Source organism: Elephas maximus, chromosome 2 (genome assembly GCF_024166365.1).
Source record: "Elephas maximus indicus isolate mEleMax1 chromosome 2, mEleMax1 primary haplotype, whole genome shotgun sequence".
Classification (NCBI taxonomy): domain Eukaryota; kingdom Metazoa; phylum Chordata; class Mammalia; order Proboscidea; family Elephantidae; genus Elephas; species Elephas maximus.
The window spans coordinates 201,034,533-201,058,086 of record NC_064820.1 but is presented as its reverse complement, the minus strand read 5'-3'; the positions used below and the strand labels follow the sequence as shown (position 1 = coordinate 201,058,086).

Below are 23,554 nucleotides of genomic sequence, written 5' to 3'. Positions count from 1 at the left end.
AACAAAAAGTTATACACACCTTGCTGTGTGCTCCTAGGTGCTCTCCTCTTAATGAGACAGCATATTCCTCCTTTCTACCTTGTATTCCCCATGCCCATTCAACAAACTCCCGTCCCCCTCTTCCTTCTCACCTCACCACCAGACAGGAGTTGCCCACATAGTCTCAAGTGTCTACTTGAGCCAAGAAGCTCACTTCTCACCAGTATCACTGTATATCTTATACTCCAGGCCAATTCCTGTCTGTAGAGTTGGCTTTGGGAATAGTTCCAATCTTGGCTGACAAAGGGCCCGGAGACCATGACGTCAGGGTCCCTCCAGTTTCAGTCAGACCATTAAGCCTGGTCTTTTTACAAGAATTTGAGATTTGCATCCCACTGTTCTCCTGCTGCATCAGGGATTCTCTGTTGTGTTCCCTGTCAGGGCAGTGATCGGTGGTAGCCAGGCACCATCTGGTTTTTCAGGTCTCAGGCTGATGGAGTTTCTGGTTTAGGTGGCCTTTTCTGTCTCTTGGGCTCATCTTTACCATATGTCTTCGGTGTTCTTCATTCTCCTTTCCTCCAGGTAGGTTGAGACCAATTTATGCATCTTAGATGGCTGCTTGCTAGCTTTTAAGACCCCAGAAAACTCACACCAAAGTGAGATGCAGAACATTTTGTTAATCCATTTTTTTTTTTTTATTGACCTAGATGTCCCCTGAAACCATTGTCCCCAGACCCCCATCCCTGCTACTCTGGCGTTCAAAGCGTTTGGTTGTATTCAGGAAACTTCTTTGCTTTTGGTTTAGTCCAGTTGCACTAACTATGCCTGTGTTGTGTGTTGCCCTTCTATTCACCTAAATTAATTCTTGTCTACTACCTAGTTAGTGAATATCCCTCTCCCTCCCTTCCCACCCTCATAACCATCAAAGAATGTTTTCTTCTGTATAAACTTTATCTGGAGTTCTTTTAGTAGTGGTATCATACAAAAATTGTCCTTTTGCAATTGACCAATTTCACTCAGCAAAATGCCTTCCAGATTCCTCCATGTTATGAAGGTTTCACAAATTCATCGCTCTTAATTGCTGTGTTGTATTCCACTGTGTGAATATACCCTAATTACTTATCCATTCATCCGTTGATGGGCACCTTGGTTGCTTCCATCTTTTTGCTATAGTAAACAGTGCTGCAATGAACATGGGTGTGCATATTACCTGTTTGAGTGATAGGCTCTTACTTCTTCAGGGTATATTCCAAGGAGTGGAATTGCTGAGTTGTATGGTAGTTCTATTTCTAGCTTTTAAAGGAAGCAACAAATTGATTTCCAAAGTGGTTGTACCATTTTACATTCCCACCAGCAGTGTATAAGTGTTCCAGTCTCTTCACAACCTCACCAACATTTATTATTTTGTGTTTTTTGGATTAATGCTAGCCTTGTTGGGGTGAGATGGAATCTCATTGTAGTTTTGACTTGCATTTCTCTAATAGCTAACAGATGATATCTGTTAGCAGCCCAAATGTTTTCTTTGGTAAAGTGCCTGTTCATATCCTTTGCCCATTTTTTAATTGGTTGTCTTTTTGTTGTTGAGTTTTTGCAGTATCATGTCAGATGCTGACTGGAGATGTTATAGCTGAAAACTTTTTCCCAATCTATAGGTAATCTTTCCACTCTTTTGGTGAAGTCTTTGGATAAGCATAGGTGTTTGACTTTTAAGAGCTCCCAGTTATTTCTTTTCTGGTGTTTATACATTGTTAGTAATGTTTATGCCATGTGTTACAGCTCCTAGCATTGTCCATATTTTTTCTTCCATGATTTTTATCATTTTAGATTTTATATTTAGGTCTTTGATCCATTTTGAATTAGTTTATGTGCATAGTGTAAGGTATGGGTCCTGTTATTTTTTGCAGATGAATATCCAGTTATGCCAGCAGTATTTGTTAAACAGACTGTCTTTTCCCCATTTAACAGACTTTGGGCGTGTGTCAAATATGGGCTGCTCATATGTAGATGGATTTATGTCTGGATTCTCAATTCTGTTCCATTGGTCTATATATCTGTTGTTGTACCAGAACCAGGCTGTTTTGACTACTGTGTTGGTATATGTTCTAAAATCAGATAGTGTGAGGCCTCCCACTTTTTTTTCTTTTTCAGTAATGCTTTACTTATCTGGAGGCCCTTTCTCTTCCATATGAAGTTGGTAATTTGTTTCTCCATCTCGTTAAAAAATGTCACTGGTATTTGGATCAGAATTGCACTGTATCTATAAATCACTTTTGGTACAATAGACATTTTTACAATGTTGAATCTTCCTATCCACGAGCAAGGTATGTTTTTCCACTTAGGTAGGTGTCTTTTGGTTTCTTGCAGTAGTGTCTTATACTTTTCTTTGTACAGGTCTTTTATGTCTCTGACTAGATTATTATTAAGTATTTCATCTTCTTAGGGGCTACTGTAAAAGGTACTGATTTAGTGATCTCCTCTTTGACGTTCTCTTTGTTGATATAGAGGAATCCAACTTATGTATATTTATCTTGTATCCTGATACTCTGCTAAACTCTTGTATTAGTTTCAGTAGTTTTCTTGAGAATTCTTTAGGTTTTTCTGTGTTTAAGATCATGTCATCTGCAAAAAGAGATACCTTTACTTCTTCTTTGCCGATTTGGATGCCCTTTATTTTTTTTATCTAACCTAATAACTCTGGCTAGGACCTCCAGCACAACGTTGAATAAGAGTGGTGATAAAGGGCATCCATGTCCCATTCCTGTTCTCAAGGGGACTGGTTTCAGTCTCTCCATTTCAGATGCTGTTGACTGTTGGCATTGTATAAATTTCCTTTATAATGTTGAGGAATTTTCCTTCTATTCCTATTTTGCTGAGAGTTTTTTTTTATCATGAACAGGTGTTGGACTTTGTCAAATGCCTTTTTTGCATCAATTGATAAGATCATGTGGTTCTTGTCTTTTGTTTTATTTATGTGGTGGATTACATTTTATTGTTTTTCTAATGTTGAACCATCCCTGCATACCTGGTATGAATCCCACTTGGTCATGGTGAATTATTTTTTTGGTATGTTGTTGAATTCTATTGCTTAGAATTTTATTGAGGACTTTTGTGTCTAAGTTCATGAGGAATATGAGGAATATTCATCTGTAATTTTCTTTTTTTTTGGTGTCTTTACCTGGTTTTGCTATCAGGGTTATACTGGCTTCACTAAATGAGTTTGGGATTATTCCATCATTTTCTATGCTCTGAAATACCTTTAGTAGTAGTGGTGTTAACTCTTCTCTGAAAGTCTCATAGAATTCTCCGGTGAAGCTATCAGGGCCAGGGTTTTTTTGTTGTTGTTGTTGGGAGTTTTTACATTACTTTTTCAATCTCTCCTTTTGTTATGGGTTTATTTAGTTGCTCTACCTCTGTTTGTGTTAGCTTAGGTAGGTAGTGTGTTTCTAGAAATTTGTCCATTTCCTCTAGGTTTTCAAATTTGTTAGAGTACAATTTTTCATAGTAGTCTGTTATGATTCTTCTAATTTCAATTGTGTCTGTTGTGATATCACCCATCTCATTTCTTATTTGGGTTATTTGCTTTGTCTCTTGTTTTTCTTTTCTCAGTCTGGCCAATGGTTTATCGATTTCGTTAATCTTTTCAAAGAATCAGGTTTTGATCTTGTTAACTCTTTCAATTGTTTTTCTCTTCTCTATTTCATTTAATTTTGCTCAAATTTTTATTATTTGCTTTCTTCTGGTGCCTGAGGGTTTCTTTTGTTGCTCTCTATTTGTTCAAGTTGTAGGGATAATTCTTTGATTTTGGCCCTTTCCTCTTTTTAGATGTGTGCATTTATTGCTGTAAATTGACCTCTGAGCACTGCCTTTGCTGTGTTCCAAAGGTTCTAGTAGGTTATGTTTTTATTCTCATCTGATTCTATGAATTTCTTTATTCTGTCCTTAACTTCTTCTATAATCCAATCGTTTTTGAGCCAAGTGTTGTTCAGTTTCCATGTGTTTGATTTCTTTTACCTGTTTTTCTCTGTTATTAACTTCAAGTTTTATGGCTTTATGGTCAGAGAAGATGCTTTGTAATATTTCGATGTTTTGGATTCTGTTAAGGCTTGCTTTATGGCCTAAAATGTGGTCTATTCTAGAGAATGTTCCATGGGCATTCGAAAAGAAAGTATACTTGGCTGCTCTTGGGTGGAGTGTTCTATATATGTCTATGAGGTCAAGTTGGTTGATTGTGGCATTTAGATCTTCCATGTGTTCATGGAGCTTCTTTCTGGATGTTCTGCCCTTCACTGAAAGTGGTGTATTGAAGTCTCCTACTATTATTGTGGAGCTGTCTATCTTGCTTTTCAATGCTGTTAGAGTTTATGTATCTTAAAGCCCTGTCGTTGGGTGCATGAATAATATGGTAATATCCTCCTGGTATATTGTCCCTTTAATCATTATATAGTGTCCTTCCTAATCCTTTGAGGTAGATTTAACTTTGAGGTCTGTTTTGTCAGAAATTAGTATTGCCAGTCCTGCTCTTTTTTGATTGTTGTTTGCTTGATATATTTTTTTCCATTCTTTGAGTTTTAGTTTGTATCTTTAAGACTAAGGTGTGTCTCTTGTAGGCAGCATATAGACAGATCATTTTTTTTTATCCATTCTGCAACTCACTCTTTATTGGTGCATTTAGTCCATTTACATTCAGCATGATTATAGACATGAGTTTAGTGCTGTCATTTTGATGTCTTTTTTGGTGTGTTGTTGACAGTTTTTCTTTTTTCTACTTAATTTTTTGTGCTGAGTAGTTTTTTTTAATAAATTGTCCTCTTTTCATTGTTGTTGATTTTTTTTTGCTGAGTCTTTGTTTTTCCTGTATTTTATCTTGATGTGTAGGACTATTGTCTCCTTTGTGGTTACCTTAATATTTACCCCTATTTTTCTAAGTTTAAACCTAACTTTTATCTCTCTATATCACCTCGATTTCCTCTCTATATGAAAGATCTGTGACTACTTTATTTAATCCTTCTTTATTGATTTAATGTCATCTTTTACATAATGGCATAAATGATCCCATTTTGAGCGTTTTTTTATGTTGATTATTTTTGTGATTTCCCTATCTGGGTTGGTACCTGGTTGCTCTGTCCTGTGTTCTAGTGTTGGGTTGATATGTGATATTAATGATTTTCTAACAGAGAATTCCCTTTAGTATTGCTTGTAGTTTTGGTTTGGTTTTTGCAAATTCCTTTAACTTCTGTTTATCTGGAAATGAACTAATTTTGCCTTCATACTTGAGAGACAGTTTTGCTGGATATGTGATTCTTGGTTGGCAATTTTTTTCCTTCAATGCTTTGTTATCTCATTGCCTTCTTACTTGCATGGTTTCTGCCAAGTAGCCCAAGCTTATTGACTCTCCTTTGTAGTTGACTTTTCATTTATCCCTGGCTGCTCTTAGAATTTTATCTTTGGTTTTGGCAAGTTTGATTATAATATGTCTTGGTGACTTTCTTTTGGGATCTACCTTGTAAGGGTCGATAAGCATCTTAGATAGATACCTTCTCATCTTTCACAATATCAGGGAAGTTTTCTGCCAATAAATCTTCAACAATTCTCTCTGTATTTTCTGTTATCCCTCCCTGCTCTGGTAGTCCAATCACTCATAGGTTGTTTCTCTTGATAGAGTCCTACGATTCTTAGGATTTCTTCATTTTTTTAATTCTTTCAACGGCACTGGGTTCTGGGTTGGGTTTCTCTCATATACATTGTTGCCAAGTGTTTTATCTTTAGTCTTGCTAATTCTGACATCCATTTCCTCAATTCTGCTCCCCTGATTTTTCTATTGTCTCTGCAATTTTATTGTTAATCTTCTGAATTTCTGATTACTCTCTATGGATTCTTGCAGCCTATTAAATTTTTCATTATGTTCCTGAATAAAATTTTTAATTTCTTCAACTGCTTTATCTGTGTTCCTTGGCTTGTTGTGCATTTTGCCTGATCTCCTTCCTGATGTCTTGAAGAGTTCTGTATATTAGTCTTTTGTATTCTGTATCTGGTAATTCCAGGAATACATCTTCATCTGGAAGATTCCCTCTGTTTTGGGAGTTTGTTGAAGCAATCACGGTCTGCTTCTTTATGTGATTTGATATCGACTGTTGTCTCCATCTATAAGTTATTGTATTATTTTATGTTTACTCACTGTGTCTAGCTTCTTGCTTTGTTTTGTTTTGATATACCCAAATAGGCTACTAGAGTGAGCAAATTTGATTACTGGAGCCTCTGAAGCACTAATATCCTGTCACCAGATGGCTAGAGCTATTACCAGGTATATGAGCCTAAAAGTCCATTCACTATTCTTGTATAGATTCAGCTCTGGTGTTCAGGGAGTCGGTCACCTAGTTTGTTTTGCAGGCTCTCACCTACCATCTTAGAGGAGCAGTGGTGATCGGTTTATGCACAGGTTTCTGGTTGCAGCAGAGTCATACTCTGAGGAAGGCAGGAGGCTGACAACCTTCTCCTGTGTGCCTATGAGGAAGGCACGTCCCTATTCTCTAGAGTGCTCTGGTGGGTGAGATCTGCAGCCATACCATAGGCACCCAATGCTTTTAGCTGTAAGGACTGGGGGGCAGCACTTATCCTTGGACCCCTGTTGCGGGTGGCTAGGTGGCGTGGGTGGAGCCACCAGTCCTCAGGCCCCCACTGTGGGTAGGTGAGGGCCCTGTTTAATAAGTAGAGTGGTATCAAATGTCAACCCCCCCCTTCTCCACTGCACAGCTGAAACAGTCAGGCCTCAAACAGATTCACCCTTGCAATATAACAGCCAAATCCTATTTGCTTAATGGATCCATGCAGGGGTGAAAGATAAAGCCTGTGACCTGCTTGTGCCTGGACAGGAGCCGCTTCTGCTCTGAGTTTCCAGATTAGGGGAGTCAGCAGAGTATTTTTTCCCCATTTATTAATTTGTTCCTTCTCCAGGGCCGGGAGAATGGCTCAGGGAGCGCAGCAGGACCTGTCTCAGGCCCAGGGAAATCAACTGTTACTGAAGCCAACTTGGGCAGAGGGAGGAGGAATCAGATAGATGAGAGAGTTCTTTCAAAAGGAGCTATTAGATCTGCACAATAAATTAGACAAAATCACTTATCTTGTGCCAAGAGTGCTGTTTTATCTCAGATTCTGGAGGCATGCGTAGATTCTCTGTGCTGGCTCAGTGCCTCTGTGGTTGCGCCAGGGGGTCAGGGCTACGCCACCTCACTTGCCTGCTTTCAGTGAAGCAACCGCGTCCTGAATGCCACTGCCAGCCCCGCTGCCGTCGCACCAGGGAATCAGGGCTGAGGCACTCCCGCCAACTCGGCAACTCCTTGCTGCTTCTGCACCGTCTCTCCCTCCCCATCATTCAGTCCGATTTCTTAACTTTGCCTTTGATGATCAGGGTTCCTAGCTTGTCATATATATAATCAATTTACTTGTTTTTTAGGTCTCTTGTAAGAGGGACCACCGAAAGCATCTGACTACTCCCCCATCTTGGCCCCGCTCCCGTTTTAATCCATATTGAAGGCTGTGGTCTTTGATCTTCATAAGTGCTTCAAGTCCTCTTCAATTTCAGCAAGCAAAGTTGTGTCATCTGCATAAGTCTTCCCCCAAATCTGATGGCACATTTTTCATATAGTCCAGCTTAGATTTGCTCACCATACACACTGAAGGTATAGTAAAAGGATACAACCCTGACACACACCTTTCCTGACTTTCAATCATGTAGTATCCCCTTCTTCTGTTGAAATGACTTCCTCTTGGTCCATGTATAGGTTCCTCATGAGCACAATTAAGGGTTCTAGAATTCCCATTCTCTGCAATATTATCCATAATTTTTTATGACCCACAGAGTTGAATGCCTTTGCATAGTCAATGAAACACAGGCAGACATCTTTCTGCTATCCTCTGTTTTCAGCCAAGATCCATTTGACATCAGCAATGATATCTCTCCTTCCACATCGTCTTCTGAATGCAGCTTGAATATCTGGCAGTTCCTTGTTGATACAGTACTGCAACCATTTTTGAATTATCATCAGCAAAATTTTACTTGTGTGTGGCATTAATGATAGTTCCATAATTTCCACGTTCCATTGGGTCACCTTTCTTTGGAATAGGCACAAATATGGACCTCTTCCAGTTAGTTCGCTAGGTCGCTCTCTTCCGAATTTCTTGGCACAGACAAATGAGTGCTTCCAGCATTGCATCCATTTGTGAAAACATCTCAATCGGCATTCTTTCAATTCCTGGCATCTTGTTTTTCCCCAATGCTGTCAGTTCAGCTTGAACTTCTTCCTTCAATACCATCGGTTCTTGACCATGTGCAGCCTCCTAAAATGGTTGGTACAGTGATTCAGTGTATTCCTTCCATCTTCTTTTAATGCTTCCCTGGTCGTTCAATGCTTTGCCCATAGAATCCTTCAAAACTGCAACCTGAGGCTTGAATTTGCTCTTCAGTTTTTCCAGCTTGAGAAATGCTGACTATGTTCTTCCCTTTTGATTTTGTAACTCCAGGTCTTTGCTCATTTCTTTATTAATGCTTTACTTTGTCTTCTCGAGTTGCCCTTTGAAATCTTCTGTTCAGCTCTTGTACTTCATCATTTCTTCCATTCACTTTAACTAATCTATGTTGAAGAGCAAGTTTCAAAGTCTCTTGTGACATCCATTTTGGTCGTTTCTTTCCTTTTACCAACCTTTTTCCTTTTTCATGTATGATGTCCTCAATACCATCCCACAACTCTTCTGGTCTTCAGTCATTACTGTTCAAGGCATCAAATCTATTCTTGAGATGGTCTCTATATTCAAGTGGGATATACTTAAGGTTGTACTTTAGTATTAAATTTACCTTTGGTATGGATTGAACTGTCTTCTAAAAATGTGTGTCAACTTGGTTAGGCCATGATTCCCAGTATGGTGTAACTGTCCACCATTTTGTCATCTGATGTGATTTTCCTATGTGTTGTAAATCCTGCCTCTGTGATGTTAATGAGGCAGGATTAGAGGCAGCTATGTTAATGAGGCAGGACTCAATCTACAAGATTAGGTTGTATCTTGAGTCAATCTCTTTTGAGATATAAAAGAAACAAGCAGAGAGACAGGGAACCTCATACCACCAAGAAAACAATGCCAGGAGCAGAGTGTGTCCTTTGGATCCAAGGTTCCTGCACTGAGAAGCTCCTAAACCAGGGGAAGACTGATGACAAGAACCTTCCTCCAGGGCCCAGAAAGAGAGAAAGCCTTTCCCTGGAGCTGGTACCATGAATTCAGACTTCTAGCCTACTAGACTGTGAGAGAATAAACTTGTTTTTTTTAAGCCATCCATTTGTGGTATTTCTGTTATAGCAGCACTAGATAACTAAGACACCTTTGTGGAAAAAAAAAGACATGTGTAGTCTCCTGTGACTTTTTAAAACTTCACAATGTGTCCTCAAGATCATCCATGTGATGTACAGCTTTGGTTCATTTTCACTGTTGTCCTACTGTTAATATTCCAAAATTTATCCATTCTCTTGTCAGTGCATATTAATACTACTTCCAATTATTTTTTACTATGATCGGTTCTGCTAAGAATATCCTTATACATGACTACTGGTGCTCATATGCAAACATTTATCTAGCATATATACATAAGAGTGGAATTCTGTCATACGATATGCACATGTCCAACTTTACGAATATCAATCATCTGCATCAAATACTCCCACTAGAATATGAATTGCAGTTACTCCACATACATTTCAATACTCAATATTGTCACAAATCTTAATTTTTGTTCATCTAGTAGCTGTAAAATCATACTGACTGTGATCCTGATTTGCATTTTTCTGACTACAAATTGGATCCCTGGTAGTACAGTGGTTAAAAGCTTGGCTGCTAATCAAAATGTCAGCAGTTCAAATCTACCAGCTGCTCCTTGGAAACCATATGGGGCAGTTCTATTCTCTCCTATAGGATTTCTATGAGTCAGAGTCAACTTGATGGTAACAGGTTTGGTTTTTTAACTACAAATTAGGTTAAGTATCTTTTCATAAATTCTTGGAAATCTGTATTTTCTCTCTGAAATAACTGTCTGCACACTACTTTTTCTACTAGAGTGTCTTTCATATTCATACAAATTATTTACATTTTCTGGATCTTTCTTTCATTGGGCATACTGTGGAAATACATCCTAGTTTCTGTCTTGCTTTTTCACTTCTTTTTTTGGTATATTTTGATAAGCAAGTTATTTAATGTGAGCAAGTATATCAAGAAATATAGCTTATTTGTATATTTCTTCTCTACCTTGTCATAAAGTTATTCCTTATATATTCTAAATATTACAGTTTTACCTCTTATAGTTTTGTTTTGGTGAGGGCTGGGTACATTTTTTTCTCTGTGAATGAACCATTTCTATGTCTCAGAACCATTATTCAATAGTTCCCTCTTTACCCATACTCCTGTCACGAATGCTTCTAACATTTTATTCTGTAGGATTTTTGGTACGATACCTAAATCCCTTTAGGAGGTTAAGGAAATTCCTTTCTACTGCTGGTTGACTAATAAAAGTTTTTTTTTTTTTTTTAAACCATGAATGAATATTGCATATTCTGGTTGTTTTTGCAGTTTTGAGATAAACATATGGATTTTCATCCTTTAATCTATTAAAGCGGTGATTGATTTACATGTTTTCTAATGTTAAATCAGTCATGCATTCTCTCTATATTTATTATGATGCTTAGGCACTTTCAGATTTTTACATTTTCTAATGCTTTCTTTAGGGACTTTTACATCTCTGTTCAGGAATGATACTGATCTGCAATTTTCCTTTCTTGTACATTTCTTCTCTGATTTTGCTACTAGGTTATAATAAGATTATTGTGCTTATAAGTGTCTTCTCTGGAAGATTTTGCATAAGACTCCAATGATATGCTTCCTTAAAGTTTGATAGTGCCTGCCTTAAAAATAACTGAGCCTAAAGTTTACTTTATGGGATTTTAATTCAGATGTCTTAGTTATCTAGTACTGTTATAACAGAAATACCACAAATGGGTGGCTTTAACAAACAGAAATTTATTTTCTCACAGTTTAGGAGGCTACAAGTCTCAATTCAGGGTGATGGCTCTAAGGGAAGGCTTTCTCTGTCAGCACGGGAGGAATATCCGTGTCTCTTTGATCTGCTGATGGGTGATCTTCATGTGATTTGACATGTGTCTCCCCAACTCTCCTTGGTAGCTTGCATTTAATCTGTTTTATATGTCAAGAAATTGACTCTAGATACACCCTACGCTAATTCTGCCTCATTAACACAACAAAGACAACCTATTCCCAAATGGGATTTTAACCACAGGCATAGAGGTTAGGATTTACAACACATACTTTGGGGACACAATTCAATCCATATCATTCCACCATTGCCCACCCCCCAAATTCATGTCCTTGCCACATGCAAAACACATTCACCCCATCTCATCATCCAAAAGTTTTACCTCAACTCCAAGTCCAAAATCTCATCTTCTGAATCATTTACATCAAATGCAGGTGAGACTTTAGGCATATTTCATCCTGGAGCAAATTTCCTTTTCACCCATGAACCTGTGAAATCTAGGTTACAAGTTACTGTTTCCAAAGTACAATGGTGTACCAGGTACAAAGTAGACATTTCTATTACAAATGGGAGGAATTGGTGGGAAAGAAGGGATAACAGGCACCAAGCAAGTCCAAAACCCAGAAGAACAATTTACATTAACTCTCAAGGTTTAAAAATAACCCTGTTTTTTTAGACCACCCGGTCAATGGTCCTGCCCTCTAGACTCGGTGTTGCCCTCTAGACATCCTGCCCTCTAGACATCTGGATTCTGGGTGGATGCTCCTCGGCCCTGGGCTTCAGCTCCAACGTCCAGGCTCTCTGAGACTGCAACTCTGCTTCCTCAACTTTAGGCAGCCCCATTCTCCTGGTCCATCTGAGTGGTGACCCCACTCCCTTGGCCCTGACAGGTCCTGCTCTTCTGCCTCTTGGCCATGGCAGCCCCACCCCCTCAGTTTGGGTGGTGACCTCATCAACCTGGCATACCTTAACAGCAGCCCCACATTCCAGAGCCAAACTGGTGAAGATCCAACTCTTTGAAACCTAGGAAGCTGTAGCCCAAAACTTTGAGCTCCAGGAGATCATGGCCACAGCCTTTGAAACTGAGGTCTTGCTTCCCATGCTCCTTCCAACAGGTCTGCTGATCTCAGAGCTGCTCCAGGGATGATCCCTTTTCTTTTCTTGGGGGACAACAGATGTAGCTCCTTTGCCTGTTTCCTCCCTATAAGAATTCCAAGAGGGAAACAGCATTCTTCCCTTTGTTCTTTCTGTCTCATTCAGTCTAAGCTGATGGGTTTTCTGCTATGGTAGCTGGTTAGATCCATCAGTCACAGGCTTAATCACTTTAACAAAAGATTGTGTAGCCATGTCCTTGGTGAACATTCTAGGACACATGTCCTTAGTTTGTATAACAGAATTTCCCAAATCTTTTAAGTTCTGTTTTCATTTTGTACAGTTCATTTTTAAGTCCATCTCCTTCCTCTCCCATTTCACTGTAAGTGGTAAGGAGAAACCACACGGCCCTTTAAGATCTTGCTTAGAAATCTCAATAGGTTGAAACTCAAGTTCATCACTTATAAGTTGTACCTTCCATCAAACATCTGAACATGATTGAGACAAGTTTTTTTTTGGCCACTGCAGAAAAAGCATCATCCTTTCTCCATTGTCCAATCACATTTATCATTTTCTTTTAAAGCCTCAGAAGAACCACATTTAACATCCATATTTCTAGCAACATTCTGGTGCTGGCACCATATATATTCTCTAAGGCAATAGCAACTTTCTCTATAGCACTCCTCACTTCTGAGTCCTCACCAGAATTGCCATTTTTATCCATAATACTACCAACAGTCTCTTCAAGGCAATCTAGGTTTTTACTATCAGGCCCCTTCAAATTCTTCCAGCCTCTGCCCATTACCCAATTCCAAAACCACTTCCACTTTTTATCTATCTGTTAGAGCAGTACTCTTCCAGTACCAAATTCTTAGTTATCTAGTGCTGCTGTTAGAGAAACACAAGTGGATGGCTTTAACAGAAATGTATTTTCTTACACTTTAGGAGGCTAGAAGTCCAAATTCAGGGTGCAGGCTCTAGGGGAAAATTTTCCTTGTCAACTCTGGAGGAAAGTCCTTGTCTTTTGAGCTTCTGCTCCTGAGTGATCTTCATGTGGTTTGGCATGTGTCTTCCCTCCTACCCCTGTCCTTGCTAGCTTGTGTTCAATCACTTTCATATCTCAAAAGAGACTGACTCAAGATATACCCTACATGAATCCTGCCTCATTAACACAACAAAGACAACCCATTCCCAAATGGGATTATAACCACAGGAATAGAGGTTTTACAGCACATAGTTATGGATGACACGATTCAATCCGTATCATCAGATAAATTCTTTTTGATGATTTAAGAACTACTGATGATTTTCGTATGTTGGGGAAGTTGTATTTTCCTAGAGATTTTCCCTTCTTAGAGACTAGAGATAGAAAAGCTTAGAAGAATGGTTATGGAGAAAGGAGCATTAAGTGACCCAGAAAAATTTGCTACTCACAAGTCTGAAACAATGAGACTGACTAATACTGGGAGGAAAAAGCTGAATTCAATGATTTTTGCTTTGCTTAGCCTTCAACATCTTTTCTGGAATTTTTTTGTTTCCTTTTCTTTAATCTTGTGGGTACAGGGGAAGACACTAATGCTTTGTTTTATAGAACGGGCATTTCAGCCACTGTTTGCTTACTCCTGATAAGCTGGTGAAAATTAGATGAGGTTAGGCTTTTTAATGCTCAATAAGTTTAGTTTGATTTTTGAGATGACTGTTTTATTTAGTGTACTCGTATTATTAGTCGCATTTTAGAAATGCCAGAATAACTTGTTGAAGGATATAATAATCTGTTTTTGGAGGAGAAAGCATTTAAACTCACTCAGACCTGTGAACCCAGAGCCTGAGTTTTTGCCTAGTGGCCCTCAGAATGTGCAGAGGGAAGGAGTGTCATCTAATAGAGGTGAAGATGAAATGGAAGGGTAAACATCAGTCATGGATTGAATTATGTCCCCCAAAAACTGTGTTTATCAATTTGGCTGGGCTATGACTGCCAGTATTGTGACTGTCCTCCATTTTGTGATTGTGATTTTATGCTAAAGAAGATTAGGGTGGGATTGTAACACCACCCTTACTCAGGTCACCTCCCTGATCCAATGTAAGGGGAGTTTCCCTGAGGTGTGGCCTGTACCACCTTTTATCTCTCAGGAGTTGGGGACCTCATACCACCACGAATGCTGCACTGCAAGCAGAGCACATCCTTTGGACCTGGGGTCCCTGCACCTGAGAAGCTCCTCCACCATGGTAAGATTGAGCACAAGGACCTTCCTCCAGAGCTGACAGAGACAGAAAGCCTTCCCCTGGAGCTGACACCCTGAATTTGGACTTTTAGTCTACTTTACTGTGAGGAAATATATTTCTTTGTTAAAGTTCTCCACTTGTGGTATTTCTGTTATAGCAGCACTAGATGACTAAGACAATCACCTGACTCACTTTACTCACAGGGAGGACAACCTGAGTCTCATACTGTTCCTAGGCCTTCTTGGTGACTGGTAACAAACTCAAAGCAATACACACTGCATGGGAGCAAGAGTTGAGCTCCCTGTTGCTAAACTGTGAAATAATTTTTAATGCCATTTATCAGTAAATGAAATTACAAAAACAGTAGTTGTCTGAATAAACTTTCTCAGTTTAATATAGAAAAGGTAATCACTTTATGAAAAAAAGAAGTGAAATACCATGCATTTTGTGATTGAAAATAAAGTGACTTTAGATCTGATTCAAAGTTTGGAACAGAGAGTTGAGAAAATTCACAGGACTGTAAATTTGTATACTTTACAGAGTGAATTTCTTTTCAGGTGAACAGCTTAGAAAACAGAAACAACCCAAAAATTTTAACAAGCAAATGCATAATTTGCTTTCAGACTATGAAAAAAGCAAATGTTACTAACAGTGAGGTAGCTACAGGTCACCCGCATACATTTCTCTAAAATATTCTTTTAAGTACAACTGGCTTGCATAACACTTAAATTCAGTTTTAAAAAATAGATTCCTAGATTTATCTGGTCTGGATTTTATGGCTGCACTTTTAAATAAACCAGCATGCTTCCCAGTGATGTCTGTATACCTTGTTGGCTGTTACCATACGTCACTAGGAAGAAAATAAATACAACACCTTGATCTTACAAATTCTTAATATTTTGTTGTTGTTCTAAGTGCCATTGAGTTGGTTCTGACTCATAGCGACCCCATGTATAACAGAACAAAACACTTCCCAGCCCTGTGCCATCCATATAATTGGTGTTATGTTTGAGCCCATTGTTGCAGCCACTGTGTCAATCCATCTCATTGAAGGTCTTCCTCTTCTTCACTGACCCTGTAATTTACCAAGCATAATGTCCTTCTCCAGGGACTGATCCCTCCTGATAACATGCCCAAAGTATGTGAGACAAAGTCTCACCATCCTTGCTTCTAAGAAGTATTCTGGCTGCACTTGTTAGAAGACATACTTGTTCATTCTTTTGGCAGCCCATACAATACTCAATATTCTTCACCAGTACCATAATTCAAGGGTGTCAATTATTCAGTCTTCCTTATTCACTGTCCAGCTTTTACATACATATAAGAGAACTGAAAATACCATGGTTTAGGTCAGGACCACCTTAGTCCTTAAAGTGACATCTCTGGTTTTTAACACTTTAAAGGTGCTTTGCAGATTTGCCCAATGTAATGCATTGTTTGATTTCTTGACTGCTGCTTCCATGGGCATTGATCTTGGATCCAAATAAATAATATGTAATAATATAATATTTACTCAATATCATAGTCACTAATAACTCTGTTAGGTGCCACTGAGTCAGTTCCAACTCACAGTGACCCTATGTATTACAGAACAAAATACTGCCTGGTCCTGCACCATCTTCACAATCCTTGCTATGTTTGAGCCCATTTTTGCAGCCACTGTGTCAATTCATCTCATTGAAGGTCTTCCTCTTTTTCACTGACCCGCTACCAAGCATGACGTCTTTCTCCAGGGACTGGTTCATTCTTATAACATGTCCAAAGTACGTAAGACAAAGTCTTGCCATCCTCGCTTCTAAGGAACATTCTGGCTGTACTTCCTCCGAGACAGTTTTGTTTGTTCTTCTGGCAATCATCTAATAACTTCAGGACATACAAAAAACATTTTGTAGAGGCTATCCTAATTTTCCCAGTTACCCTGCATTACGAAGTCTCTGGTATCTGATGAGATCTAAATTCTGATGTTTTCCCCACAATTAATGACAATTTATCACTTTTCCCTAGGATGAATTCTATAAAATTCAATATGGAATGAACTTCAGTTGGAAGATTTTCCACATGCATTCTGTTTTCACAGTTTGTCTCCAGTATGAGTCCTCTGATGATTAGTAAGGGATGAACTCTGACTAAATGCTTTTCCACATTGTCTACATTTATAAGGCTTTTCTCCAGTATGAATTCTCATATGTGTCATAAGAGATGAACTTTGTCTGAAGGCTTTCCCACATACTTTACAGTTAAATGGTTTCTCTCCAGTATGAATTCTCTGGTGCTGAATTAGAGCTGAGCTTTGGTTGAAGGCTTTTTCACAGTCATTACATTTGTAAGGTTTCTCTCCACTATGAATTTTCCGATGAGTATTAACTGCTGAGTGGGAGCTGAAAGCTTTTCCACATTCTTTACAATTGTAAGGTTTCTCTCCAGTATGAATTCTGTGATGTATATTAAGCCGTGAAATCCAGGAGAAGGCCTTCCCACATTCATTGCATTTGTAAGGCTTTTCTCCAGTGTGAATTCTCTGATGCTGTATAAGAGCTGAGCTTTGGCTGAAGGCTTTCCCACATTCTTTACATGCATAAGGTCTCTCACCAGTGTGAGTTCTCCGATGTATAATTAGGGCCGAGTGGTAACTAAAGACTTTTCCACACTCACTACAATTAAAGGGTTTCTCTCCAGTATGAATTCTGTGGTGTCTACTTAACCGCGATATTGAAGTAAAGGCTTTTCCACACTGACTACATTCATATGGTTTCTCTCCAGTATGGATTCTATGATGCTGAATAAGAGATGAGCACTGACTAAAGGCTCTCCCACATTCATTACACTTATAGGGTTTTTCTCCAGTATGAATTCGCTGGTGATTATTGAGGGATGAACTACCTTTAAAGGTTTTTCCACAGTCTTTGCATTTATAGGGCCTCTCTCCAGTATGCATTCTTTGATGTCCAATGAGAGATGTGGTGAAACTGAAGGCTTTCCCACATTCATTACATATGTAAGGTTTTTCTCCAGTATGAACTCTTAGGTGCTGAGTTAGGGATGAGCTTTGGCTGAAAGCTTTCCTACATTCCTTACATTTATAGAGCTTCTCTCCAGTATGGATTCTCTGGTGCTTACTGAGGGAAGAACTATGAAGGAAGACTTTCCCACAGACATTACATTTATAACATTTACGCCATGTGCTGATTCCCAGTTGTTTAAGTACAGTTGAATACTGTTGTGAATAGGGTTTCCGTCCTCTGGATATGATTCTGGGTGCTCTAATAAGTGGTGACTTCAGACCAAGATTTTTCCCAAATTCAGTACCTTTAAAGCTTCTCTCCTTCACATACGTTTTCTTGAAGGTAACTAAGACTTTCCTGAAAGGTTTATTTTTGCCTTGTTGCTTCTCTAACTTGCCCTCATATATGTAGGTTTTTCCCAACTTGAAGTTAAAAGGACCTCCATCTATGAGCTTTTTCATTATCACTTCCTGAGTTTCTCCTTCAGAAACTGTGGTTTCCAGGAAGCTCTTCCATCCTAAAATGAACAGAACATGTAAACCTTTTTGCACTGGAAAAAACGAAAAGTGACAGCAAAGTATACAAGGTTAGCTAACAAATATGTCCTGAGAATCTTATAGGAAAGGACAGGGAAAAAAAGGGTAAGAGAAGGAAGTAGGATGGAAAACATGCATGAGTGGGAAGGGTCAAAAAAAAGTATTAGTCGACAAGCTGAGAAACTCGAAGGGAACCTCTTCCCAATAGGAGGAGGAGCTAGGCTTGATCTAATAACAAAGCATGTCTTCAGGGAGTAGAGCATTTCTGATTACACAGCAGGATGTCTTAATACTCAGCTTCATCTCCCAGGTCAACACCAGGGTACTCATGTAAATCCTCATGGAAAAATGCAGAGGGGCTATAACTAAAAAGTAGAAGAGCTGTTGCCCTAAAAAGCTCCATGAAACACAGGGTATCAAGTGGTGCTGATTTGGGACTCATCGAACTGAGTGCTACAAATAATGTTGCAATGGATACTCACTCACTTAAGCAATATTTACTGAGTGGCCACCACACACTACACAAAGTCAAAACCCTGGGGACTGCAAGGAATAAGTCATACAAGGATCCTATTCTCGTGAGGCTTACATTCTAGTAGCAGGATGCTGACGATGACCAAATAACCAAATAAAGAAGGAAGTACTAGGGAGTAATGAGAAATGTAAAACAATAACATGGTGATGTGTACTAGTACTGAACAGGCTGGTATTTTAAACTGGGTGATGAGGAAATGAAATTGAAGATGGGATATAACTAACAAGAGCTAGCCATGCAAAACTGTGGGGATAACCATTATTTCAGTCAGAAAGAACAGCTAACACAAAGGCCCAAAGGCAAGAACAAGCTGTCTGTGATCCATGAACATAAAAGAAGTCCAGTGTGGCTTGAGCAGAGTGAATAAGCGTACAGTGTTACTAGCTGAGGAAAAGCGGTAGGTAGTGCTATATCATGTAGGGTCTTATACAGGCAATCAGAAGGAGTTTCAAATTTCTTCTAAACATCATTAGAAGCCAGTAGGGACACGCTATTATATGTTTTGTGTTTTAATAGATCACTCTGGTAGTTGTGTGACAAATGGGCTGTAATTTGCGGTGGGGAAGAGGACAAGGGCAGACGTAGAATAGCTAATTAGGAGGCTATACAGTATTACCAGGTGGCAATGCTGACAGTTTGGACTGGTATTGTAGTAGTGGAAATGGAAAGAGGTGGGCATATTTGGAATGTTTTGGAAGTAGAGTTGATGGGTATCTTCAATAAATAGGGTGTACAGAGTAATGAAAGAAAGGAATCAAAAATTATTTTGGCTTGGGCAACTGGATAGAGATGGGTGTCATATAATGGTGAGTACTGGGACAGGAATAAGAGGAGTATATCATTCAGAATAATATTTTGTCTATTCTCTGGATTATTTAGGATACATTAAAAGAAGTGGAATAACTGATTCAAAGCAAAAGAGTACATTTTAGAAGATATTCAACCTCTTGACTGAAAAATATCATTGTAAGAAAATACAGAAAAGTTAAGAAAATATAATTTACCCATATGCAGACTGTGCAAATAGAGTCACTGTTATATTTACCATTTGTTGTTGTTGTTAGGTGCTGTCGAGTCGGTTCCGACTCATAGCGACCCTATGCGCAACAGAATGAAACACTGCCTGGTCCTGAGCCATCCTTACAATCGTTGTTATGCTTGAGCTCATTGTTGCAGCCGCTGTGTCAATCTACCTTGTTGAGGGTCTTCCTCTTTTCCACTTTAAATTTAAATTTAGCATTTAGCCCATCAAAATTTTTCTGTATTTAATTAAAAAATATTTTTAAAAAAGCATTGAAACTAACTTTCCCTCTACCCCACTTCACATAAAACCATTGTGGGCTTCTCTCCAAGTCAAAAAATATAGGTTGAAATCAACATTTTAATGGCTAAATAATATTCCAATGTATGAACATATCGTAATTTCCCTTCTGAGAATGATTTAGTTTTCTTTTTCCTCAGTAATCCTTGTGCTAAAACAAACATTCTTTTACACCTACACTATCTTTGTAACTCTGCAAAATTATGCAATTATTGTCAGATAAATGTCTAAATATGGGAATCATTTTAAAAAATGCAGACAAACTGTCCGCCAGAAAGACTGTGCCCACTTGTGATACTGCTTATTATTCGGAATACTAACAAAACATTGGACATGTATGTCTTAATCTTTGCTAGTAAGAGAACAATGGTATCCCACTGCTTTAATTTGAATTTCATTGATTATAATGATGTTGAATATTTTGCAAAAATTCCTTCCTAGATTTTCAATTCATATTCCTTGCTTTTTTCAATCATAACACTCATCCCTTTATACTGTACTTACTTACTTTTTAGGACTTGTAAATCTTTTTATCTTTATACATTTGTATTGTTATAGCCATCACATTAATGAAAGAGAAAAACTGGAAACTAAAATTTCTAAAAAACTGTTTAATAAAATTATGGCCTATTTATATGAATAAGTATTCATATAAATCGTATCCTTCAAGGAGATACGTTGATGTCCTAACCCCTGACACTGTGAATTCAACCTTGTTTGGAAACAAGGTCTTTCAACATGTTATCAGTTAACATGAGATCACACTGGAACCAGGGGTAGGGGTAAGGATGAGAAAGAAGGGTTCTAATCCAGTATAGTCGTGTCCTTATAAAAGAGAAGAGACACAAAGAGTGAGACAGAAGGAAAACAGCCATGCAAAAATGGAGGCAGAGACTGGGTGATGCATCTATATGCCAAGAAATATCAAAGACTTCTGGCCATCACCAGAAGCTAGGAGAGAGGCATGGAAAAAGATTCTCCCTCAAAGCCCTCAGGAAGCTAAGTCATGGCTGACATCCTCACTTTGGACTTCTAGCCTCCAGAACTGTGAGATAGTAAATTTCTGTTCTTATAAGCCATGGTGCCCCAGTGGCGCACTGGTTAAGAGCTTGGCTGCTAACCAAAAGGTAAGAGCTTGGCTGCTAACCAAAAGGTCAGCAGTTGAAACCTGCCAGCCACTCCTTGGAAACCCTATGGGGCAGTTCTACTCTGTCCTATAGGGTTGCTATGAGTCAGAATAAACCTGATAGCAGTGGGTTTGGATTGATGGGTTTATAAACCGTACAATTTGTGGTACTTTGTTACAGTGGCCCTAGGAAACTAATACATCATACAACAGAATACTTGCCAGGTATCAATGTGATAGGCCTCTATTTACTAAGGACTAATGTGATCTTGTTTAATGTGATCGTTAAGGTTATGTGTCAACTTGGTGCTTTGTAAAACAGCTTGGGAGATTTTTCCCCTAAGCCCTGAGGAGTAATTACCTTTTCCTTAATTCTTTGAAGATGCAACTTGAGGGACCTCCCAGAGTGCTTTCTACCCCAAAGGGTAGAAACACTCGTACAAGACATGAGTTGATTGACATCTCATGGATAACTGAGGATTGGTTGAACTCTGGTATGTTGAGGAAGACCCCCTTTTAACTGATGAGGACTGGTATATATAGAGGGCTGAAAAGCCAAGATCTCCTGCTTGACAGAAGTAGGGATGGAAATATGTCCTTTGGGTTCCTCCCAGGCCTGGGTTAAAAAAAAAAAAAAAAGCTGCATCTGAAAGAGCTGTTGGTTAAGAGCTGGGCTGATTAGCTGTAAAAGCTGCAGCCGAGAGAACTGGCAGAGAAGCCAACAGAAGAGAACCTGACAGTGGAGAGGGCTGACAGCAGAGAGCAGCTAAGAGAGCTCAGCAAGCTGTTACACTAGATAGACGCTGGGCCAGTGAGCATTGGAGAGGCTGACAGCAGAGAGCCAACAGTGGAGAGGCCCGACAGCAGAGAACACCCAAGAAAGCTGAGCAAGCTGTTATACTATGAGTTCGGCCAGTTAGCAGTGGAGAGAAGGATGGGAAAGAGGCTGACAGCAGGGAGCCCAATGGCAGAGAAGTCTGCCCAGCACAGGAGGGAGCCACGTGGCAGAGAAGTTGGGTTGGGGCACCCAGCTGGCAGAGAAGGCAGCTGCCCAGCAGAGATGCTGCACCTGCTGATCACTGGCTGAGGGCAGTGGCGGTGGCCAAGAACCATCTTAGAGCTGTTCTGTTCCATAAGCCTTTTTGCTTTGAGAGCTAGACCGGTTGGAAATTGTCTTACACTGAAAAAGGGAGGGAAGGATGTGCTCTTCACTTCGGGGACACTTCCAGACCTTGCCCGTGTACCTTCCTGATTCTGAGCTTAAGTTGTTTCTCTTACTTCCAAGTTATCCTGATCTCAAGTTGTAGCTTATTATTTCCCTAATAAATCACAGAACTGTGAGTATGGTCTGTGTGTTCTGTGTGGCCACTGCAACAAATTATTGAACACTGCAGAGAAGTACAGAATCCCATAGGTGGAGTGTCTGATGTCAGAAATAATGAAGAGGGAAGGTGGAGATATACCTGACTTCCACCTCATAGGAGCTAGATTTGTGCTGATCCTGATTCTAATCCCTCATGAATTTAGATAATTCTTTATAGTATATTACATCCTGTTTTATTATTTCATTACTCTCACAGCCCACTCCCTCAAGTTGTTAGTGAAATCTGAAAGAGCATATCTGTGTGTGTGTATACATAAAATAAAATATATTGTATATTTTCTATATGCAATAGAAAAAATATCCCTGAAAAGAACAGAAAAAAAAAGCTTCAGAGCAAAGAGCCCAGTGAGTGCCAGATAACAACTTTAAAGAAAAACATACTTCTTACTACAACCTAATGAACTGTCTGAATTTCAAGGATAAACAGGATATCCTGTAGCACTGCAGGCAGAAGGGGGAAAAAAAGACTGAAAGAAAAAAAATAATAGGTTATCTACAAAGGAGATAGAATCAGACTAAAATGGGACTTTTTATTAGCAATACTCAGTACCTGAAGCCAGTGAAGCGAAGTTTGAACACTTGTGAGGGGATAAAAAAAGGATGCCAGAATTCTGTACCCAAAACTTAATTCTCACAGGAGAGATAAAAAATTGACTCTAGGCATGCCCAAATATAGCACACATGGACCCTTCTGAAAAAAAAAATACTCAAGAAAAGATTTCAGCCACACCAAAGAAAAAATATGAAGCAAGTTCATGAATGGAAACAACACTGAGCTGATGCAGAAAGCCCATCTCCTGTCACATGGAGAATAAATACTTGATAAACAGCCACACTGAAGAGAGAGGCAACCCTCTGATGCCAGAAATAAAAAAGGAATTCAAAGTAGAACAGAGAGTGAGATCTCATGATACAATAACCCACAGTGGTTTTAGAGACAGATCTACGTCCTTGCAGCTGGGTCTGGAACATTATTATTTTGAAATTTATTAGAAGAATGGCATAATGAATATTGCAAACTTGCCTATATTCAAGATTTTGCCACACCTGCTTTTTCTCTCTCCTATATAAAAAAAAAAAAAAATTTTTTTTTTTTTTTTATATGTCTATGCATCCATGCACAGATACTTTCTCTTTTCTGCTGAACCACCTGTAATACCTTGCGGACATCAGGACATTATGCTCTTAAATACTTCAGCATGCGTATCCTAAGTATAAGAACATTCTTGTGGGTTGGAGATGTGGTTGCCAGCCCATGTAAAAATATATC

At 39.0% G+C, this 23,554-nt stretch overlaps 1 protein-coding gene across 1 annotated transcript in view; it reads right to left on the bottom strand.

Moving 5' to 3' along the window:
* Positions 1 to 905: 905 nt before the first annotated feature.
* Positions 906 to 23,554, bottom strand: part of ZNF879 (zinc finger protein 879) — a 38,511-nt gene continuing 15,862 nt past the window's right edge. Inside the window, exon 5 of the mRNA XM_049874523.1 lies at positions 906 to 17,899. Within this exon, the coding sequence (XP_049730480.1) occupies positions 16,452 to 17,899 (1,448 nt within the window). The 3' untranslated portion in view covers positions 906 to 16,451. The remainder of the gene's footprint in view (positions 17,900 to 23,554) is intronic.